Here is a 14,544-nt window from a genome sequence, read left to right as displayed (position 1 = left end):
TTAAGGAAAAGATGGGGTCTGGAGGCTGGGAGAGGTGGGATGGCCGGGAAAGGGGTTCCAGGGGGACACTGGTACAGGATGAGGGGTGCAGGGGCTTCTCTGTGGGGTCTGTCGTGTCCCGGGTAGGAGCAGTGGGAATGTCCCTTGGACACCTTTAGGGACAGCTTGTCCTTTCAGGGGCTCGGTGCCGTCTCTGGCCGTGTGTTTAAGGGGAGACACCTCCAGCCCAGGGGTGCTGGGGACACCCCGGGGACGTGGCAGGGCCGTGGGCTGGTGCTGGGTTTGGTGCTTGGGTCACTCCCGGGGCAGCACTGGAGCTGAGCCAAGCTCTGCCAATCCACAGCTTTTAGAGACCCTCCAGAGGAGGCTTTGGAGGTGGGGAAGGGTCTGGAGGGGCCAAATGAGGAGGGCCTGAGGGCACTGGGTGTGGTCAACTGGAGCAGAGGGGACTGAGGTCAGACCTCACCAGGGGCTGCAGCTCCTCCCGAGGGGCAGCTCCGATCTCTGCTCCCTGTGAGCAGGGACAGGACCCAGGGAATGGCTGGAGCTGTGCCAGGGGAATTTGGGATGGATAGCCGGGAAAGGTTCTTCCCCCAGAGGGTGCTGGGGCACTGGAGCAGCTCCCCAGGGAATGGGCACAGCCCCAAGGCTGCCAGAGCTCCAGGAGTGTTTGGACAACGCTCTCAGGGGTGCACAGGGTGGGATTGTTGGGGTGTCTGTGCAGGGCCAAGAGTTGGACTGGATGATCCTGGTAGGTCCCTTCCAGCTCAGGATGTCCCCTGATTCCATGGATTTTGTTTAAATTCCCATGATATTGGAAACAAAGAGCTTCACTTTTGCCTCTGAGGTGATTGAGAACTTGGGCTCCCCATTTCTGATAGAACTTTCTGGTGTCAGGGCACCCTTAGCCGAGAGCTCAGGGTCTGCTGAATTTGTTTGCTGGGCTTCAGGAAATAGGAACAAGACAGACTCATAACAAATGTGGTTTCCATTGGGAAGTGAAGATGTGAATTGAGGAAAACAAATCTGCATTTGCACATGGAGTTTTCTAGGTATTTTCAGTGTGAACTTTGGTACTTTTTTTCCAGAATTTGTTAATTGTTTTAATTGGACTTGTCAATAATAGACTCACTTGGAGTGGAAGGGACCTTAAAGCCCATCCAGTTCCACCCCCTGCCATGGGCAGGGACACCTTCCACTAGCCCAGGTTGCTCCAAGCCCTGTCCAGCCTGGCCACTTCCAGGGATCCAGGGGCAGCCACAGCTTCTCTGGGCACCCTGGGCCAGGGCCTCCCCACTCTCACAGCCAACAATTCCTTCCCAATATCCCATCCATCCCTGCCCTCTGGCAGTGGGAAGCCATTCCCTGTGTCCTATCCCTCCATGCCTTGTCCCAAGTCCCTCTCCAGCTCTTCTGGAGCCCCTTTAGGCTCTGGAAGGGGCTCTGAGCTCTCCCTGGAGCTTTCCCTTCTCCAGGTGAACACCCCCAGCTCTCCCAGCCTGGCTCCAGAGCTGTGTCCCTCCTGTGCTCCCAGACCATCTCTGGGCTCATGGCAGGGGTTTGGATGGGAACTTTCAAAATTATAGTTAAAAACTTGCTCCAGGCATAGAATTCATCTTGGCAAAAGGGATTAGCAATGGATCTTTTTCAGATCATAGAGTGTTTGAGTAAAGAATTTGAGTTGTCCAGCCCTGGCACAGCTGCCCAGGGCAGTGCTGGAGTCCCCATCCCTGGGGGGGTTTCAAAGCCATGTGGATGTGGCACTGGGGGACACGGCTCAGTGCTGGCCTTGGCAGTGCTGGGGGATGGTTGGACTGGGTGATCTTAGAGGTATTTTCCAACCTCAGTGATTCTGTGATTCCCTAAGGAAATGAGGATTTTCTCCACTGGATGGTGCTGCTCTCCCGGAGTTCCATCACTGTCTGTGGCATCATTTTCGGAGCAGCCCAGAAAGTTGGTGTTAAATTAGGAGCTGAATCTTGTAGCTGGAAGTTCGTACCTGGTTTCCTCTCCCACTTTAGAGACATCAGTGAACAAACGTTTCTGATAAATTATTGACTAATTAGTGGATTTTGTTGTTTGTTTGGAAAGGGAAGATGATTTTATGTTTTCTGGAAATGGCATGGAGCTGTTCCTGGCTTTCTTAAATACTCCTCTAAAGATGAAAGCAAGTTTGCTTGGGGTTTTTTCCTATATTTAAGTCACCCTGTTTAAAAATCAGAGTATGTTATCCTGGCAGAAATCTGAGGATTAAACCCACAGTGTTTGAAATACTCGGATTGCAAGTGCTGAGAAAGGGAAGGTCTCTTAATTTCAAGCTTAAGAAATACTTGTGTCTGATGCCCTTGTGCTTTTGTTACCAACATCCTCCCAGGAGCAAAACATCTCAGGGGCTTCTCCACAGGGAGATGCTCAGGAAAAAACAGAGAAGTTCATTTTTGAGGTGGTTTAAAGCACATCAAACAACTCAATCTGGAAGTTAATTCACCCATTGTTGATAAATCCTGAGATACATGGGGTGGTTTTACAACTGTAGGAGTTGCATTGGATTTAATTTCTTGGGGTTTGCAAAGTCACCACCTGAGGAACTACTTACAGAGAGTGTAAGAGTATGGACATACCTAAAATGTTGGATTTATAAGGGGCATTGAACCGTTTTTGGTGGCTGAGTGAGGGAAAGTTGATGTAAATTGAGGGATTTTAGAGGTAGAAATGAAGAAATGTGAGCGAAAAGGAGGGCAGCTGCTTAAGTGGGCAGCATAAACTCTATTGGAATCATAGAACCTGAATTATTATGGTTGGAAAATCCCTCAGAGATCATCCAGTCCAACCATCCCCCAGCACTGCCAAGGCCACCACTGAGCCATGTCCCCAAGTGCCACATCCACGTGGCTTTTAAATCCCCCCAGGGATGGGGGATACCCTGGGCAGCTCTTCCAATGTCTGACCACCTTTTATCATGAAGATATTCCCTCATATCCAATCTAAACCTCCCCTGGCACAACTTGAGGCTGTTTCCTCTCATCCTGCCCTGTTCCCTGGGAGCAGAGCCCGACCCCCCTGGCTGTCCCCTCCTGTCAGGGAGTTGTGCAGAGCCACAAGGTCCCCCCTGAGCCTCTTTTTCTCCAGGCTGAGCCCCCTGGTTCTCCATGGGACAGCAGGGAACCCCAGTTTGTTTAGAAGTTAAAAATCAGAGACCACAGTGGTGCTTTCTCACATTTTGTTGGCAGCACGGGCAGGGCTTGGAGGAGGTTCTGCTCTCAAGGCTTCCTGGTGGGAATAATCACAGAATCCCAGGATGGTTTGGGGTGGAAGAGACCCTAAAGATCATCCCATTCCACCCCCTGCCATGGCCAGGGACACCTTCCACTCTCCCAGGTTGCTCCAAGCCCCATCCAGCCTGGCCTTGGACACTTCCAGGGATGAGGCAGCCACAGCCTCTGAGGTTAATAAGTTGTTTCCTGTAGAGAAATGAACCAGCCAAAGGTTGGATTCCCCTCACAGCCCTCGGGTGTTTAACCCACTGTGAAAGCTGTTTAGGGACTGTTTGGAGCTTCAGAGTTTCAGAAGCTTGTTAAAAAAAGCCCCCACCTTGCATTCTGACAGCCTTAGTTCCTTAAAAATGAAACAAAACTGGACAAAAAATGAGTCAAACATCCCTGTAATATTCAGTCCCTCTGGCCCAAATCCCAAATCTTGTCTTTTAGGGAACGATGACTTCCTGATTACATTGAAAACACCTCGTTGGATTTGGCTTCTCCCTGCCTTTGTGTGGCCTTGGGTTAACCGGTCATTTTTGATCCGGCATTTCCCATGGTGTTTAATGAAGTTTGTGATCTTCCTGTCTCCCATTCTTTGTTTGTCTTGTTTATTTAGGTTCTCTTCCTGCCTGGGTTTAGGTGCACACTTCAAGTGACTGGTTAACTGGGCTGGCTTCTCTTCCTTGATTTCAAGGAAGCTGTTCCTGGTGGGAAAGGCAACATGTGGGTCTGGGAGAATGTAATTTCTTCGGGAATCTGTATAGGACAAAGGAGCCTTGATTTTCCTTTGGATCACTTAACTCCTGCAATCATTTCTGGCAGCTTTTCAGTTTTCCCATAAAGCATTTTTGAGAAATCCAAAAGCTGAAATCCCACGGGTTTGTGTTCTGTCATTCCCTTTCTCTGTTCACTTACATTGGATTTTTGATTTGGCTTTTGTTAAGAAGGCAAATACTAAAATTTCTGGGTTCTGGTTAAAGGGAAGTCTGGCGAATGGGTTTTGTCCAGAAGTGGGAGAGCTGCATCATAATCTCCTCCTCTGTAGATTCCATGTTGAAGCCAGATGTAAAACAAAATTGGAATAAATATGGAATTTACACCCAAATGGTAATCCTTAAAGCTTTCCCTGAATCACAGCCCATCCTGAGGGACAGCAACTTCCGTAGCAATTCTGCTTTGGCATCTTCCCATTAATAATTAATATTTTCACTGGGCTTTTATTGTTGTTGTGGTGGTTTTTGTTTAGTAAAATTAACCCCCAAAATATGGTAAGTCTGGCCTAAGTTCTGGAGTGGTGTTTTTGCAATGAAGAGCTTTGGTTGAACTGATCCAATACCAAGAACTCTCTGGGAATGCCAGTAGAGCCTGTTTGAATTTTCCCTTCCTGCTCCAGCCCGGAGAAGGCAGAAGTGGTCCGTGGATCCACGAAACAGCGCCTGGAGCAATGATGACTCCAAATTTGGCCAGAAGATGCTGGAAAAGATGGGCTGGTCCAAAGGAAAGGTAGGATCTAAGGGAAAATTGTCGCTGAAGGGTCTAAAACTGCCATAAATCAAACTCATTTGATTTATTCTCTTAAGTGCACAGAGAATTTGAGCAGTGACAGATTTCTACACTTAGTTACAAAGTCTTGTTTGTGCCTCTCCTGCTTTCCAGTTTCTCTCCATTCTCTGACAACCTAAATTCCCAAGTGAGAGCAGGAGTTGGAACATTAAATCAGGTTAAAGGTTTTAAGCTGCCTTTAAACCCTCAATTCTCTCCGTGTTTGGTGCTCTTTAAAGCAACTGCAGGACCTGCTTTAATCTTCCACCTGGTTTCAATTTTTTTTTCTGCTCTCTTCCTTGAACCCCCAAAATGCTGTATCCTGGGAGCTGTGTCCCTTCCCAGCTTCAGCCAGGACCTGTGGTCCCAGTGACTGGTTCCTGGCACTAACAGCAATCTCCAGGTCAGCACAGACACCTGCAAACTGCAGGTTTAATTCCACAGAGGTGCCTCAGCAAAGCTGAGATTTGGGGCTGCACATCAGAGTATTTAATGATAAGAATCCCCACAAACCCCTACTTCCTTTAATTCTCCTTCTAGATTTCCTCTTACAGACTTTCCTTAACAGGAATAAAATTAGGATAATTCTCAATTCTCTGAATGCTTTAAAGCCTATTTTTGGATTTAAACTGTTGCCTCAGTTGTCTCACAACGTTTCCCACTCGAGCTACTGGGTCTTCCTTGGCAGCAGTTGTACAAGAAGGATTTATGTCTCCATTCCACTGCAAACTTGGACAAATGGAACTTTCCCTTGATCAAATTAAGGGACAGAAGCCCATCTGGGCAGGGAAATTAAGCTGCTTACACCAGTCCTGTTATTGGTTGTGTTGGAATTGGGTCAGGGCAGGTTGTGTGGCCGAGTCTCCTGCTTGCTTCCATATCTTTTGGTCAGCAGAAGTTTCAAGGCAAATTTTCCACCCCACTGATCAGAAAAACTCCACTTTGGTTGTCCAAACATGCCTCATTCCTTCAAATATTAGATATCCCAGGATGTGTCTGCAGGGCTTCTCTGCACTGCAGCAGCACATAAATGTTTATTAATTCTAGCACACTTGGCTGATGATTTGTGACAGATGAGGCAAAAAGCAGGTCCCAGGAGCAAAGTTTTAAACCAAAAGCTTTGCCTTTTAATTTTTTAGCCTTGATCATACAGTTAAGAAAGATAACCCTGGACCTGATTATTGCTTCATATTAAAGAACCCTAAAGTCATTTGCTCCAATATTTTCATCCAATTATGAGCACAAATGAGGTGGAAGAAGTTGTGAATGTCCTGCTGGCTCCAGTCTGCTTCTCCCCTGCCCCTCCCTGCTCGCCTTCCGTATAAATTTGTTCTGGATTGTGTGTTCCATGTGGATCTGCCTTACTCCCATTACCCTTCCCAGTGACAGAGGGATTTTTGGGGAGAGTTCTTCTTATATAGAGTCTTGTTGGAAAGGTGGAAACACTTTGGGCTTGCTTAGGAATGTCAGGTGGCTTCCTGATTAATCACCCAACTACTTCATGTTGTTGCTGTTTTAGTGTTTGTAATGCTTTGCTGGAGGCTTAAGTAGTGAATTTAAAAGCCTTTGTTTGTTGTGTGGTAATGCCTGTGAATGAGTTCAGCTACAAGCAGGCAAATTCATAGGAAGTTGTGATTTCTTGCTGTATTTCTTTGTGAACTATCTGACAATCCAAAAGCTCTAACTGCTGCTGTAAAATCCTTACATTTTTACCCTCAAATCCTCCTTAGGGTCTCGGGGCTCAGGAGCAAGGAAATCCAGAACACATCAGGGTTAAGGTGAAAAACGACGTGCTGGGATTAGGGGCTACCATCAATCACGAGGTGAGCACTAGACCCAGGGCAGGGAATGGATCCCATTTCAGCAACAGCACAATTATTTGAATGGAACATCAGTGAAATCTGTTGTCACAGCTGGTGGTAGCACGTACCAAACAGGATTGTTCAGGACTTCCCAGCACAACCCTGATAATTTCATTTCACTTTGGGGTGGCTGTAGGAGCTGTTGTTGGTTTTACCACCTGTGGAGCTTCCCAGGCTCCCTCCCACCAACAGGGACTGGATATATCCAATTAATTTACTTCTCAGAGTCTTAGTTCTTAGAGTTTAGTAAAACTTGTGTTAATTCTGAAGACTTCTGCCTTGTGTTCATGTGGGTGATATTTACAGGACAACTGGATTGCTCATCAGGATGACTTCAACCAGCTTCTGGCTGAGCTGAATAACTGCCATGGACAGGGTGAAACAGGTAGGTTCATGCTTGGCTCAATCAGATGCTGGAAGCTCAGCAGAGTTTCCATTCTGTGTCTTCAAAGAGTTCCTGAGGCCCAGTTTGGGCTACAAATAAGGTTAACAACTCCCTCTTCTTCCCCAAAATTACTGGGAGCCAAAGGATGTGTTGCCATCCATGACCATGGATTTGCAGATCTCAGTGCATCAGTTTTGCTCTCAGGACTCAAAGAAAGGCTTTTTGTTGAGGAAGGAAAACATAAGATATTGAACTTGTTTATTTTATCCAGATCACAATATTTGGGACACTTTTCCTGGGCTGTACCTACAGGAAGAGTTATTTCTTTATGAAGCACCCCAAATCTGTCTGAAGGCTCACAAAAATCACTCAGCACTGCAATGTTTTGCCTTCCTTTTACAAATGAACTGTCACACTTGGCTTCCATGCTCCAGTGGCTTCTTAAATACCTCCTTTTCCTGTCCTTGGAGAGCTGCTCCATAGCTTTTGCCTCAGAGTTCTGCATTTCTGCTTTGAGTGTGGTATAAAGTGATTTTTGTAGCCCTTGTGTTGAGCACACAAGTGGGGAAACTTCCCCAAAAGGGCTATTTTTAAAGTCTTCTATTTTTGAAGTTTCTTACAAGCTGACCTTGCTTTGTGAAAATGAAGTTAGGAAACTGTGGTGGGTGTGAGCTTAGAGAAAGAATTGGTTTATCAAATGATTTATCATCTCTCCTCTAGTTAAACTCAGGTTTAAATGCTGACTTTGTATCTAAACAGCTTTCTGAAGTGTTGTTAAACCAAGGGCTCCTGTTTGGACACAGCCTGTCCGTGTGCTGCTGGGGCAGCATTGCCAGCTTAGTGGATTCACCAACTTCATTTCATTCATTCATTTGTGTAACCTTTGAGCACTGAAGGTTTTCTAGGAGAAAAAATGTAGAAAGAAGAAGAGGAAAATCAGTTAGCAAGGAAGTTTTCTAATCCTGGTGAGCTAGGATTAAAATTCTGAGCCTGATGCCTCAAAAGACCTTTTTTAGCTTGCTGTGCAAGTCGTCCTTGTGGAATCATGAGGCCACCCAGGACTCGGTGCTGTCACTCAGCTCCTCGAGAGCTAGGAGAGCACTTCACGGGGAAATTCCAAAAGTTCCTGTCTACCTTTAGAACTAAATCCTACCCAAGTTGCAACTTGAGCCCTGGGAAGATCAGGGAGGTGTAACTGGTGGGAAACCTGCAGACTGATGAGCAGAGAGCTGAAATTACTTGCCCAGGGCCACGGTGAGTCAGCAGAGGCAGGTTCAGGGAGCAAGGCTTGGTCTTAAGCTCTGCACTCTTGCCTGGGTCACCTCATGCAAAGTGACCCTTGAAAACTCCCATTTCTCCCTGTTTCACTCAGTTCTTTTCGTCCTTTTAGGAGCTGGGACAAGTTTTCAATCACTGAAAGCAAATTTGGGTGCACCTTGAAAATTCCAGGTCAGAGTCACATTTGGTGATTTACAGAAAGGCATCACTCCGAAACTTGGTTTTTTTTGGCAATTGTTGAACTGGCAGAACTCATCCAGAAAAAACTCTCCCTGCAGCTGTGCTGCAGGAGCAAATGTTACATTATTGGCCATCCTCCAGTTCCAAACTGCATTAAAAGTCAGCTGAAAAACTTCATTGTTCTTAAAGAACTGGTGCAGTTGCCAGAGCTTGATTGCAATTAGAGGTCGGAAAGGAACAGACCCATGGGGGTTGATGCCAACACTCAAATGCCCTCAGTGTCTGTAGTTTTAGCTGTCTTTTCCTTTTTTTTTTTTCCTAGGTGAGCACCCAGTGAGGGCAGGTTTAGATTAGATTAAATGTTAGGAAGAAATTCATCTACTGGTGTTAAGGCCCTGGCATAGGTTGCCCAGAGAAGCTGTGGCTGCCCCTGGATCCCTGGAAGGCCGGGTTGGACGGGGCTTGGAGCCACCCTGGATAGTGGAAGGGTTTGGGGCTATGTGGTCTTTTCCCACCCAAACCATTCTATAATTCCAGGCTGTTTTGCTGGGGTCCTCAGTGATGATGACTGCCCCTTTCCCATTGATAAAATGTGGGAACAACACCCTGCCTGTGCTTTGGCACTTCCACTTCGATCAGATTTGCTGCAGAAATGCCACTTTGGAGGCTTTATTGCCCTAACTGAATTTCTTTGAAAAGCACATTAACATTCCTGCAGCGCTTGCTCAGTTTGTCAGGATTTTCCAGTCCCTGGAAGACACAGGGATGTATTTCCCTGCCCACTGCAAGTACCAGCATGTTCTGGAGTGAAATCCCTCTCTGCAGGCACGAGGCGGTGCTGCTGCCCCTTTCCCTGTAGGAATAACGTGGAGGAGGAAGCTCTGTGGAAACCTTTTGCTGTGTAATGCTCCTTTTGCTACCAGGAGGTTGGAAACCAGGCTCAAAGTGCTGCACCTCTGTCAAGATATTTTAGTTGTGATCCTTGCTTTCCCCACAGACCCTGTTATTGATGATTTTTTTGTTAAAAACTGATTTGCTGGTCCTTTCTCTTCCCATTAGGGTTTAATGTGTGAGTGAGAGAATGGATCTCAGCCTGCTGGTTCTCAGCTCTCGCACTGCAGGCTGAGGATTTCACTTTTAGCTTGGGGATTCTGTCATCAGGTGGCACTGCCTATCAAACAGGGAAGTGCTGGAATTCCAGTGGCAGAAAAGCTTGGGCTGCAGAGCTTTCCAGGGTGGGATCATATTAAAAAAGTGACTCAACTTGGCCCTCAGGGTATGGGTTGATTTCCCTACCCATTCCACTGGGAGGAAAAAAAACATCTCAGCAGAGTAACCTTCTCTGGAGTTACAGAGTAGAGACTCCTGTGGTGCCTCTTTTCAGGACTGGTAAGGCAGTAATTAGCTGTACAACAGGTTAATTCTCTCTTTCTTGTAAATTAACAGGCTCTGTGGCTGCAAAGAGAACATTTGTACCCCTAAAATAACCTTGCACAGCACAGGAACGTGGTCTCTGTGCTGTTAAATAGTGAGGTTAATCTTTCATGTGGCTTTAACCTGCTCACAGTCTCCCAAAGCACTCCTGAGTGACTCTGGGACTGAGCCAGCCCCGGAGACCATTCCCAGAGGACAGTTTAGATGCAGTCCCTCTTCTGGAAGCCTGGAAAATGAGATAATAGGGATGTGGCAATTTGTTCTAGTTGGCCTCAGGGACAGAAATGCTTTGTCACCATTCAGTTTCCTTACACAGATGTATCAGCTTATGTCCAAATAAAGGTATTTTGTGTAGGGTTAGAAATGAAAATCCTGTGGGGTTTTTTTTCCCCCCCTTTTTCTTTTTGCTCAGTCAGGTTCAGTATTTTATTTCCTACTATTTTTTACATATTTCTCGGACTCTGGTTCTGAAGACACTCCATAAAAACAGCACTATTATTATTTTCTAACCACAGAGATGGATTTGCCTTTGACCTGGAGTAGCTCTATCTGCCTTTTCAAATTACATTGGATTGGAAATGGGAAAGAAGGGATGGGGCGAAAAAAAATCAAGCAAAAACTTAAGAGTGCTTCCTTCAATAATATTTTATGATGTTGTTGACTGAATTTTGAGAGAGAAAGTTGAAAACACTGATGTTTGAATTTGGTGGTTAAAGTGCCTCTAACAGAGCTGGAACCTGTTTGCTTGGGGTTTGTTTCTGGCTTTTTTAGAGCCCTCAGTGAAAAAGCAGAAAAAGACATTCAGCCTCGAAGAAAAATCCAAATCTTCCAGGAAACGTGTCCATTATATGAAGTTTGCCAAAGGTAAGAGGAGTTTTGTTGTTTCATAAGCTCTGGCCAAGATTAGAACAAACCCTGGTCAAGGTGATCTGTTGCCTTCTGGAGTCTAAATTACGCAAGTAAAACCTGGGTTTAGAAACACCCCCTGCAGCAACTTGCTTAAAGCTCTAATGCACTGTTCCTCTTTGTTTTGGGCAATTTTGGATGGCCTTAGGCTGATGTTGGGAATAAAACAATCCCTAAGTGAAGGAGCTGAATAAAGGAGCAGCGAATATTCTGAGGGTCGGGGCGTGGGCAGGGGTGGGAGCAGGAGGCAAAGGCAAGGTGGGAGTGACTGAGGCATCTGCGTGGCACTAAACCCTGCAATCCCCAGTAACCCCTGCTCAGAGATCATGGGGATGAGATTAGGGATCAGATTAAACCTGCATGAAGGAAGAGGAAAGAGCTCTTACATCCATCAGATACTTTCTGGGATAAATTAGGGCAGCGCTTGGTGGCCGCAAAAACTTTACCAAGAACTTGTGGAGTTCAGTAATTTCTTTCTTTCTTTCTTAGAGTGATGACATGATTTGAGTCAGTCCAGGTCGTGGCCCTTGACAGTTGTTCAGTCCTGTCCCTGTTGCTCTGTTCCCCTTTCACATGGTGTGTGTGCCTGTTTCAGGGCATGGATAGGATCAGTTTCCACTAATGGCTGATTTATTAAACTGAAAGCTCTGTGTCATGTATTCCAGCAGCAAAAGCCTCTGCTAAGATAGAGCTAATTGATATCTGAATGGAGGCCAAATTTTCATATCGAGGTTTGGGATTTTTAGTGGGCTAATTCAACCTTTAAGTCCAAGCTGTTAACATGAGCTTGCCACTTTATGACATTAAACAATTAAATTGGTTCAGGGCTTGCAAGTGCAGAGGCCATGGCCTGCTTGAGGTAGTAGCAAAGAGGACTTACTTTGATTCGGATTTAACCTTTTACTAAATATAGAGGAAAAAAGAAGTGTCTTTTGAACATGTAAAATACAGCTCAAGGCTTTCATATTCCCAATATCCCTTATTTGTTTGGTCACATTTCCACAAGGCAACTCCTCATTTGCTTGTACCCTCTGTGGCCTGACACAGGGAAATTGTACTTTTTCTGAGAAAGAGGAAAAGTTACTTGAGAAAGGCTCATGCTGTCGTGGCCCTTGTTGTTGAAGTCCAGTCCTGCTTCCTTTCAGACTAAACAAGACAAGCTCACACAAAAGCGGGTGAAGGGAACAGCGACGGCACCAAACGCGGCTTCCGCTCCTGGGGCTGGTTTGGAGCGTCACTGCTGGAGGAACAGGCACCCCTGGATCTGGGAAATACACCCACACCCCAACCTCAGATTAAAACACTGATTTCAGCTGCTTTTCTAGTAGCTGCTCCCCTGTGATGCTGCAGGAGATTTGGGCTGTCAGCTGAGTTGGTTTTCTGAGAGGGAAGGAATGGGGGATGCACCCGGGGGAGGCGTGGAAAGGAAGCGTAGCCTAAAAATGGGAGCAGGAGGATTTTAGGTGTCACATTCCAAGCCTTGGCCAAGATAAAGCTGAAAACAGACCCAATCTCATCCAGCTTGCTTGCACAAAGCCATTTAGAGGCTGTGCAGTGAGGCAGCAGGAAGCTGGGGAACACTTGCTCCTCTAGGCTGATGTGTCTCTTTACCCTCTGGGGATAGGAAAGGATCCCAAGAAAAAGAAACAGGTTGAATCGTCAGATTTGGGGATTTTTTTTGTTTTAGGTTTTTTTGGCCATTACGAGATTCATTTTGAGGTCAGCGATTTTGGAATCAGAAAATCAAGTGATTTAAGACCCCAGCAGACTCTTAACGAGTTTACCTGTCTGGGCTGATTTTGTTTCTTTAACTTTTGCTGACCTTTTCCAAAAGAATTTTCTGACAGAAGTAGCGGACAACTCAACAAATTCTGCACTGTGGAATTGGCTAAACCTTTGCCTGTATCTCTGAGTCTCACATCACACCCTCCTGCTTCCCCCTCCCTGCTCCGTGTCTGATATCCAGCTCACCACACAACAATCACATGGGAATAATGGACCTCCTGGAAATCTTTGCTTCACCCTTGCAGTGGTTTTGAGTTGGAATAATCCAGTGTGTGGCAGAGGTGGAGGTTTTGCTTTTCAGAAGCAACATCAGAAATCGAAGAAAAGCCTCCACACAGTAAAAATTGATTTTTTTTTTTTTCATTGTGTGGAGGAGCTGTAACTCCCTAATTCTGTCAGAAGTGGGGAATCCTCACAAGAATCCAAAGATCCCAGTGCATACACACATTTCCTCATGTGTACCTTCATTTAGTGGCTTTAGCATAGAACCACAGCATGGTTTGGGTTGAAAAGGACCTTAAAGCCCATCTCATTCCAACCCCCTGCCATGGGCAGGGATACCCTCCCTTATCTCAGGTTGCTCCACATCTCGTCCAACCTGGACTTCCTGATTTTTATTCACCTCCAAGAGCAATTCCTCTCTGTGGGTCACACTGTTGCCAAAATGCATCCTCAGATGTGAAGGTTTGGGGTTTTTTTCCTCTCTTTACCCCTTCCAGGTAAGGATCTCTCGTCACGCACTGAGCAGGACCTGTCCTGCATTTTTGGGAGAAGACAGAAGAGTGCCAAGACCCAGGTAAACAAGAATCTTCTCCTTTCTCTTGTTTCCTTGTTTATTATCCCTTAAACAAAACATCCAAATGTCTTCTGCCAATGTGTTTTTTCTCCTTGAAGGACTGTGCTTGAACTGTGAGAAAATAAGAGTAAATTTTAATTAATTAATTAATTAATCCCTGTTTTTTTGGATTATTGTGATGTAACTTCTTTGGAGTTGGGGAACTCTCCAGTATTTTAATTTTTTGTTAGGAAATGTACATCACAAAGGAGAATTTTGCTTGACCTGGTTGGACTCGATGCTCTCAGAGGTCTTTTCCAACCTAAATAATTCTGTGAAAGAACCGTAAATACCCAAAATAAAATTGGACATTCCATGCCAACAGGGCAATCTCCACAAAAATTGCCCTCGTTTTCACAAAATTGGGAAAGGCTGAGCAGCTGCAAAAGATTCAGAGGTGCCCTGAACAGTGATAAATATTTGATGAGAAGACCTCTCCCCTGACTTTGTGTAACAAGATCAAGGTTTGGACCAGCTTTTATTTTATTTATGTGTTCATTAGCATTTTGCTTTTGCAGAGCGCAGACCTGCTCTATCAGTGGACAAAATAACTGTGACATGACCAACATATCCAGAAAAATTCTTTGGGAAAAAAAACACCTGGAAAAGCACAAATGGATGTGTTGCAGGAATTGCCCTGTTGGTTCCAAGTTCTTGAAAATCTCTTGTTTTAAGGGAAAAATGGGGCTTGAGTTGAGTGGAAATTGAGTGGAAATTTCTGTAGTGTTTGACACCTTGCTCTTGGTGCTCTTGGAAATTGTTGTGGATCTTCACTGCAGGTCACTGGGAGCTGAAATAAGGATTTGGTAACTTCCAGTCTGTGAGAACTGTCGGAGCTCTCAAATCCTGTGCCAGGGAGCCTTGTTGGTTCTGATCACCTAAATGTGCCATGGATCTGCTCCTTGGCTCCCTTGCTTGTCAGATCAATGGGAAGCAGGAAAAACTGGGATTTAAAGCAATTTTTCGCTGGTGGGGTTGAAAGAGCAGATTTTGTCCGCTCATGAGTTGTCTCAAGTAGTTGGTCTTGTTTTCTCTGTCTGTTTCACATCTTTTGAAATTCCGAGTTGGAAAGTTGCT

At 45.7% G+C, this 14,544-nt stretch overlaps 1 protein-coding gene across 3 annotated transcripts in view; it reads left to right on the top strand.

Annotated features, from left to right (window-relative positions):
• PINX1 (PIN2 (TERF1) interacting telomerase inhibitor 1) overlaps positions 1–14,544 on the top strand; it is a 61,579-nt gene that overhangs the window by 728 nt on the left and 46,307 nt on the right. The window contains exons 1-6 of one of the 3 annotated variants that reach the window (XM_032104100.1): positions 761–1,052; positions 4,654–4,763; positions 6,533–6,625; positions 6,971–7,049; positions 10,713–10,805; positions 13,352–13,428. In XM_032104100.1, coding sequence (XP_031959991.1) covers positions 4,731–4,763; positions 6,533–6,625; positions 6,971–7,049; positions 10,713–10,805; positions 13,352–13,428 — 375 coding nt within the window. In that variant the 5' untranslated portion in view covers positions 761–1,052; positions 4,654–4,730. Of the gene's footprint in view, positions 1–760; positions 1,053–4,653; positions 4,764–6,532; positions 6,626–6,970; positions 7,050–10,712; positions 10,806–13,351; positions 13,429–14,544 lie in introns of those variants that run through there. The other 2 variants (XM_032104098.1, XM_032104099.1) reach the window with 2 other exon arrangements.

This window comes from Corvus moneduloides, chromosome 3, assembly GCF_009650955.1.
Source record: "Corvus moneduloides isolate bCorMon1 chromosome 3, bCorMon1.pri, whole genome shotgun sequence".
NCBI lineage: Eukaryota > Metazoa > Chordata > Aves > Passeriformes > Corvidae > Corvus > Corvus moneduloides.
The sequence above is the reverse complement of the archived record's forward strand: the minus strand, read 5'-3'. Positions and strand labels throughout refer to the sequence as shown.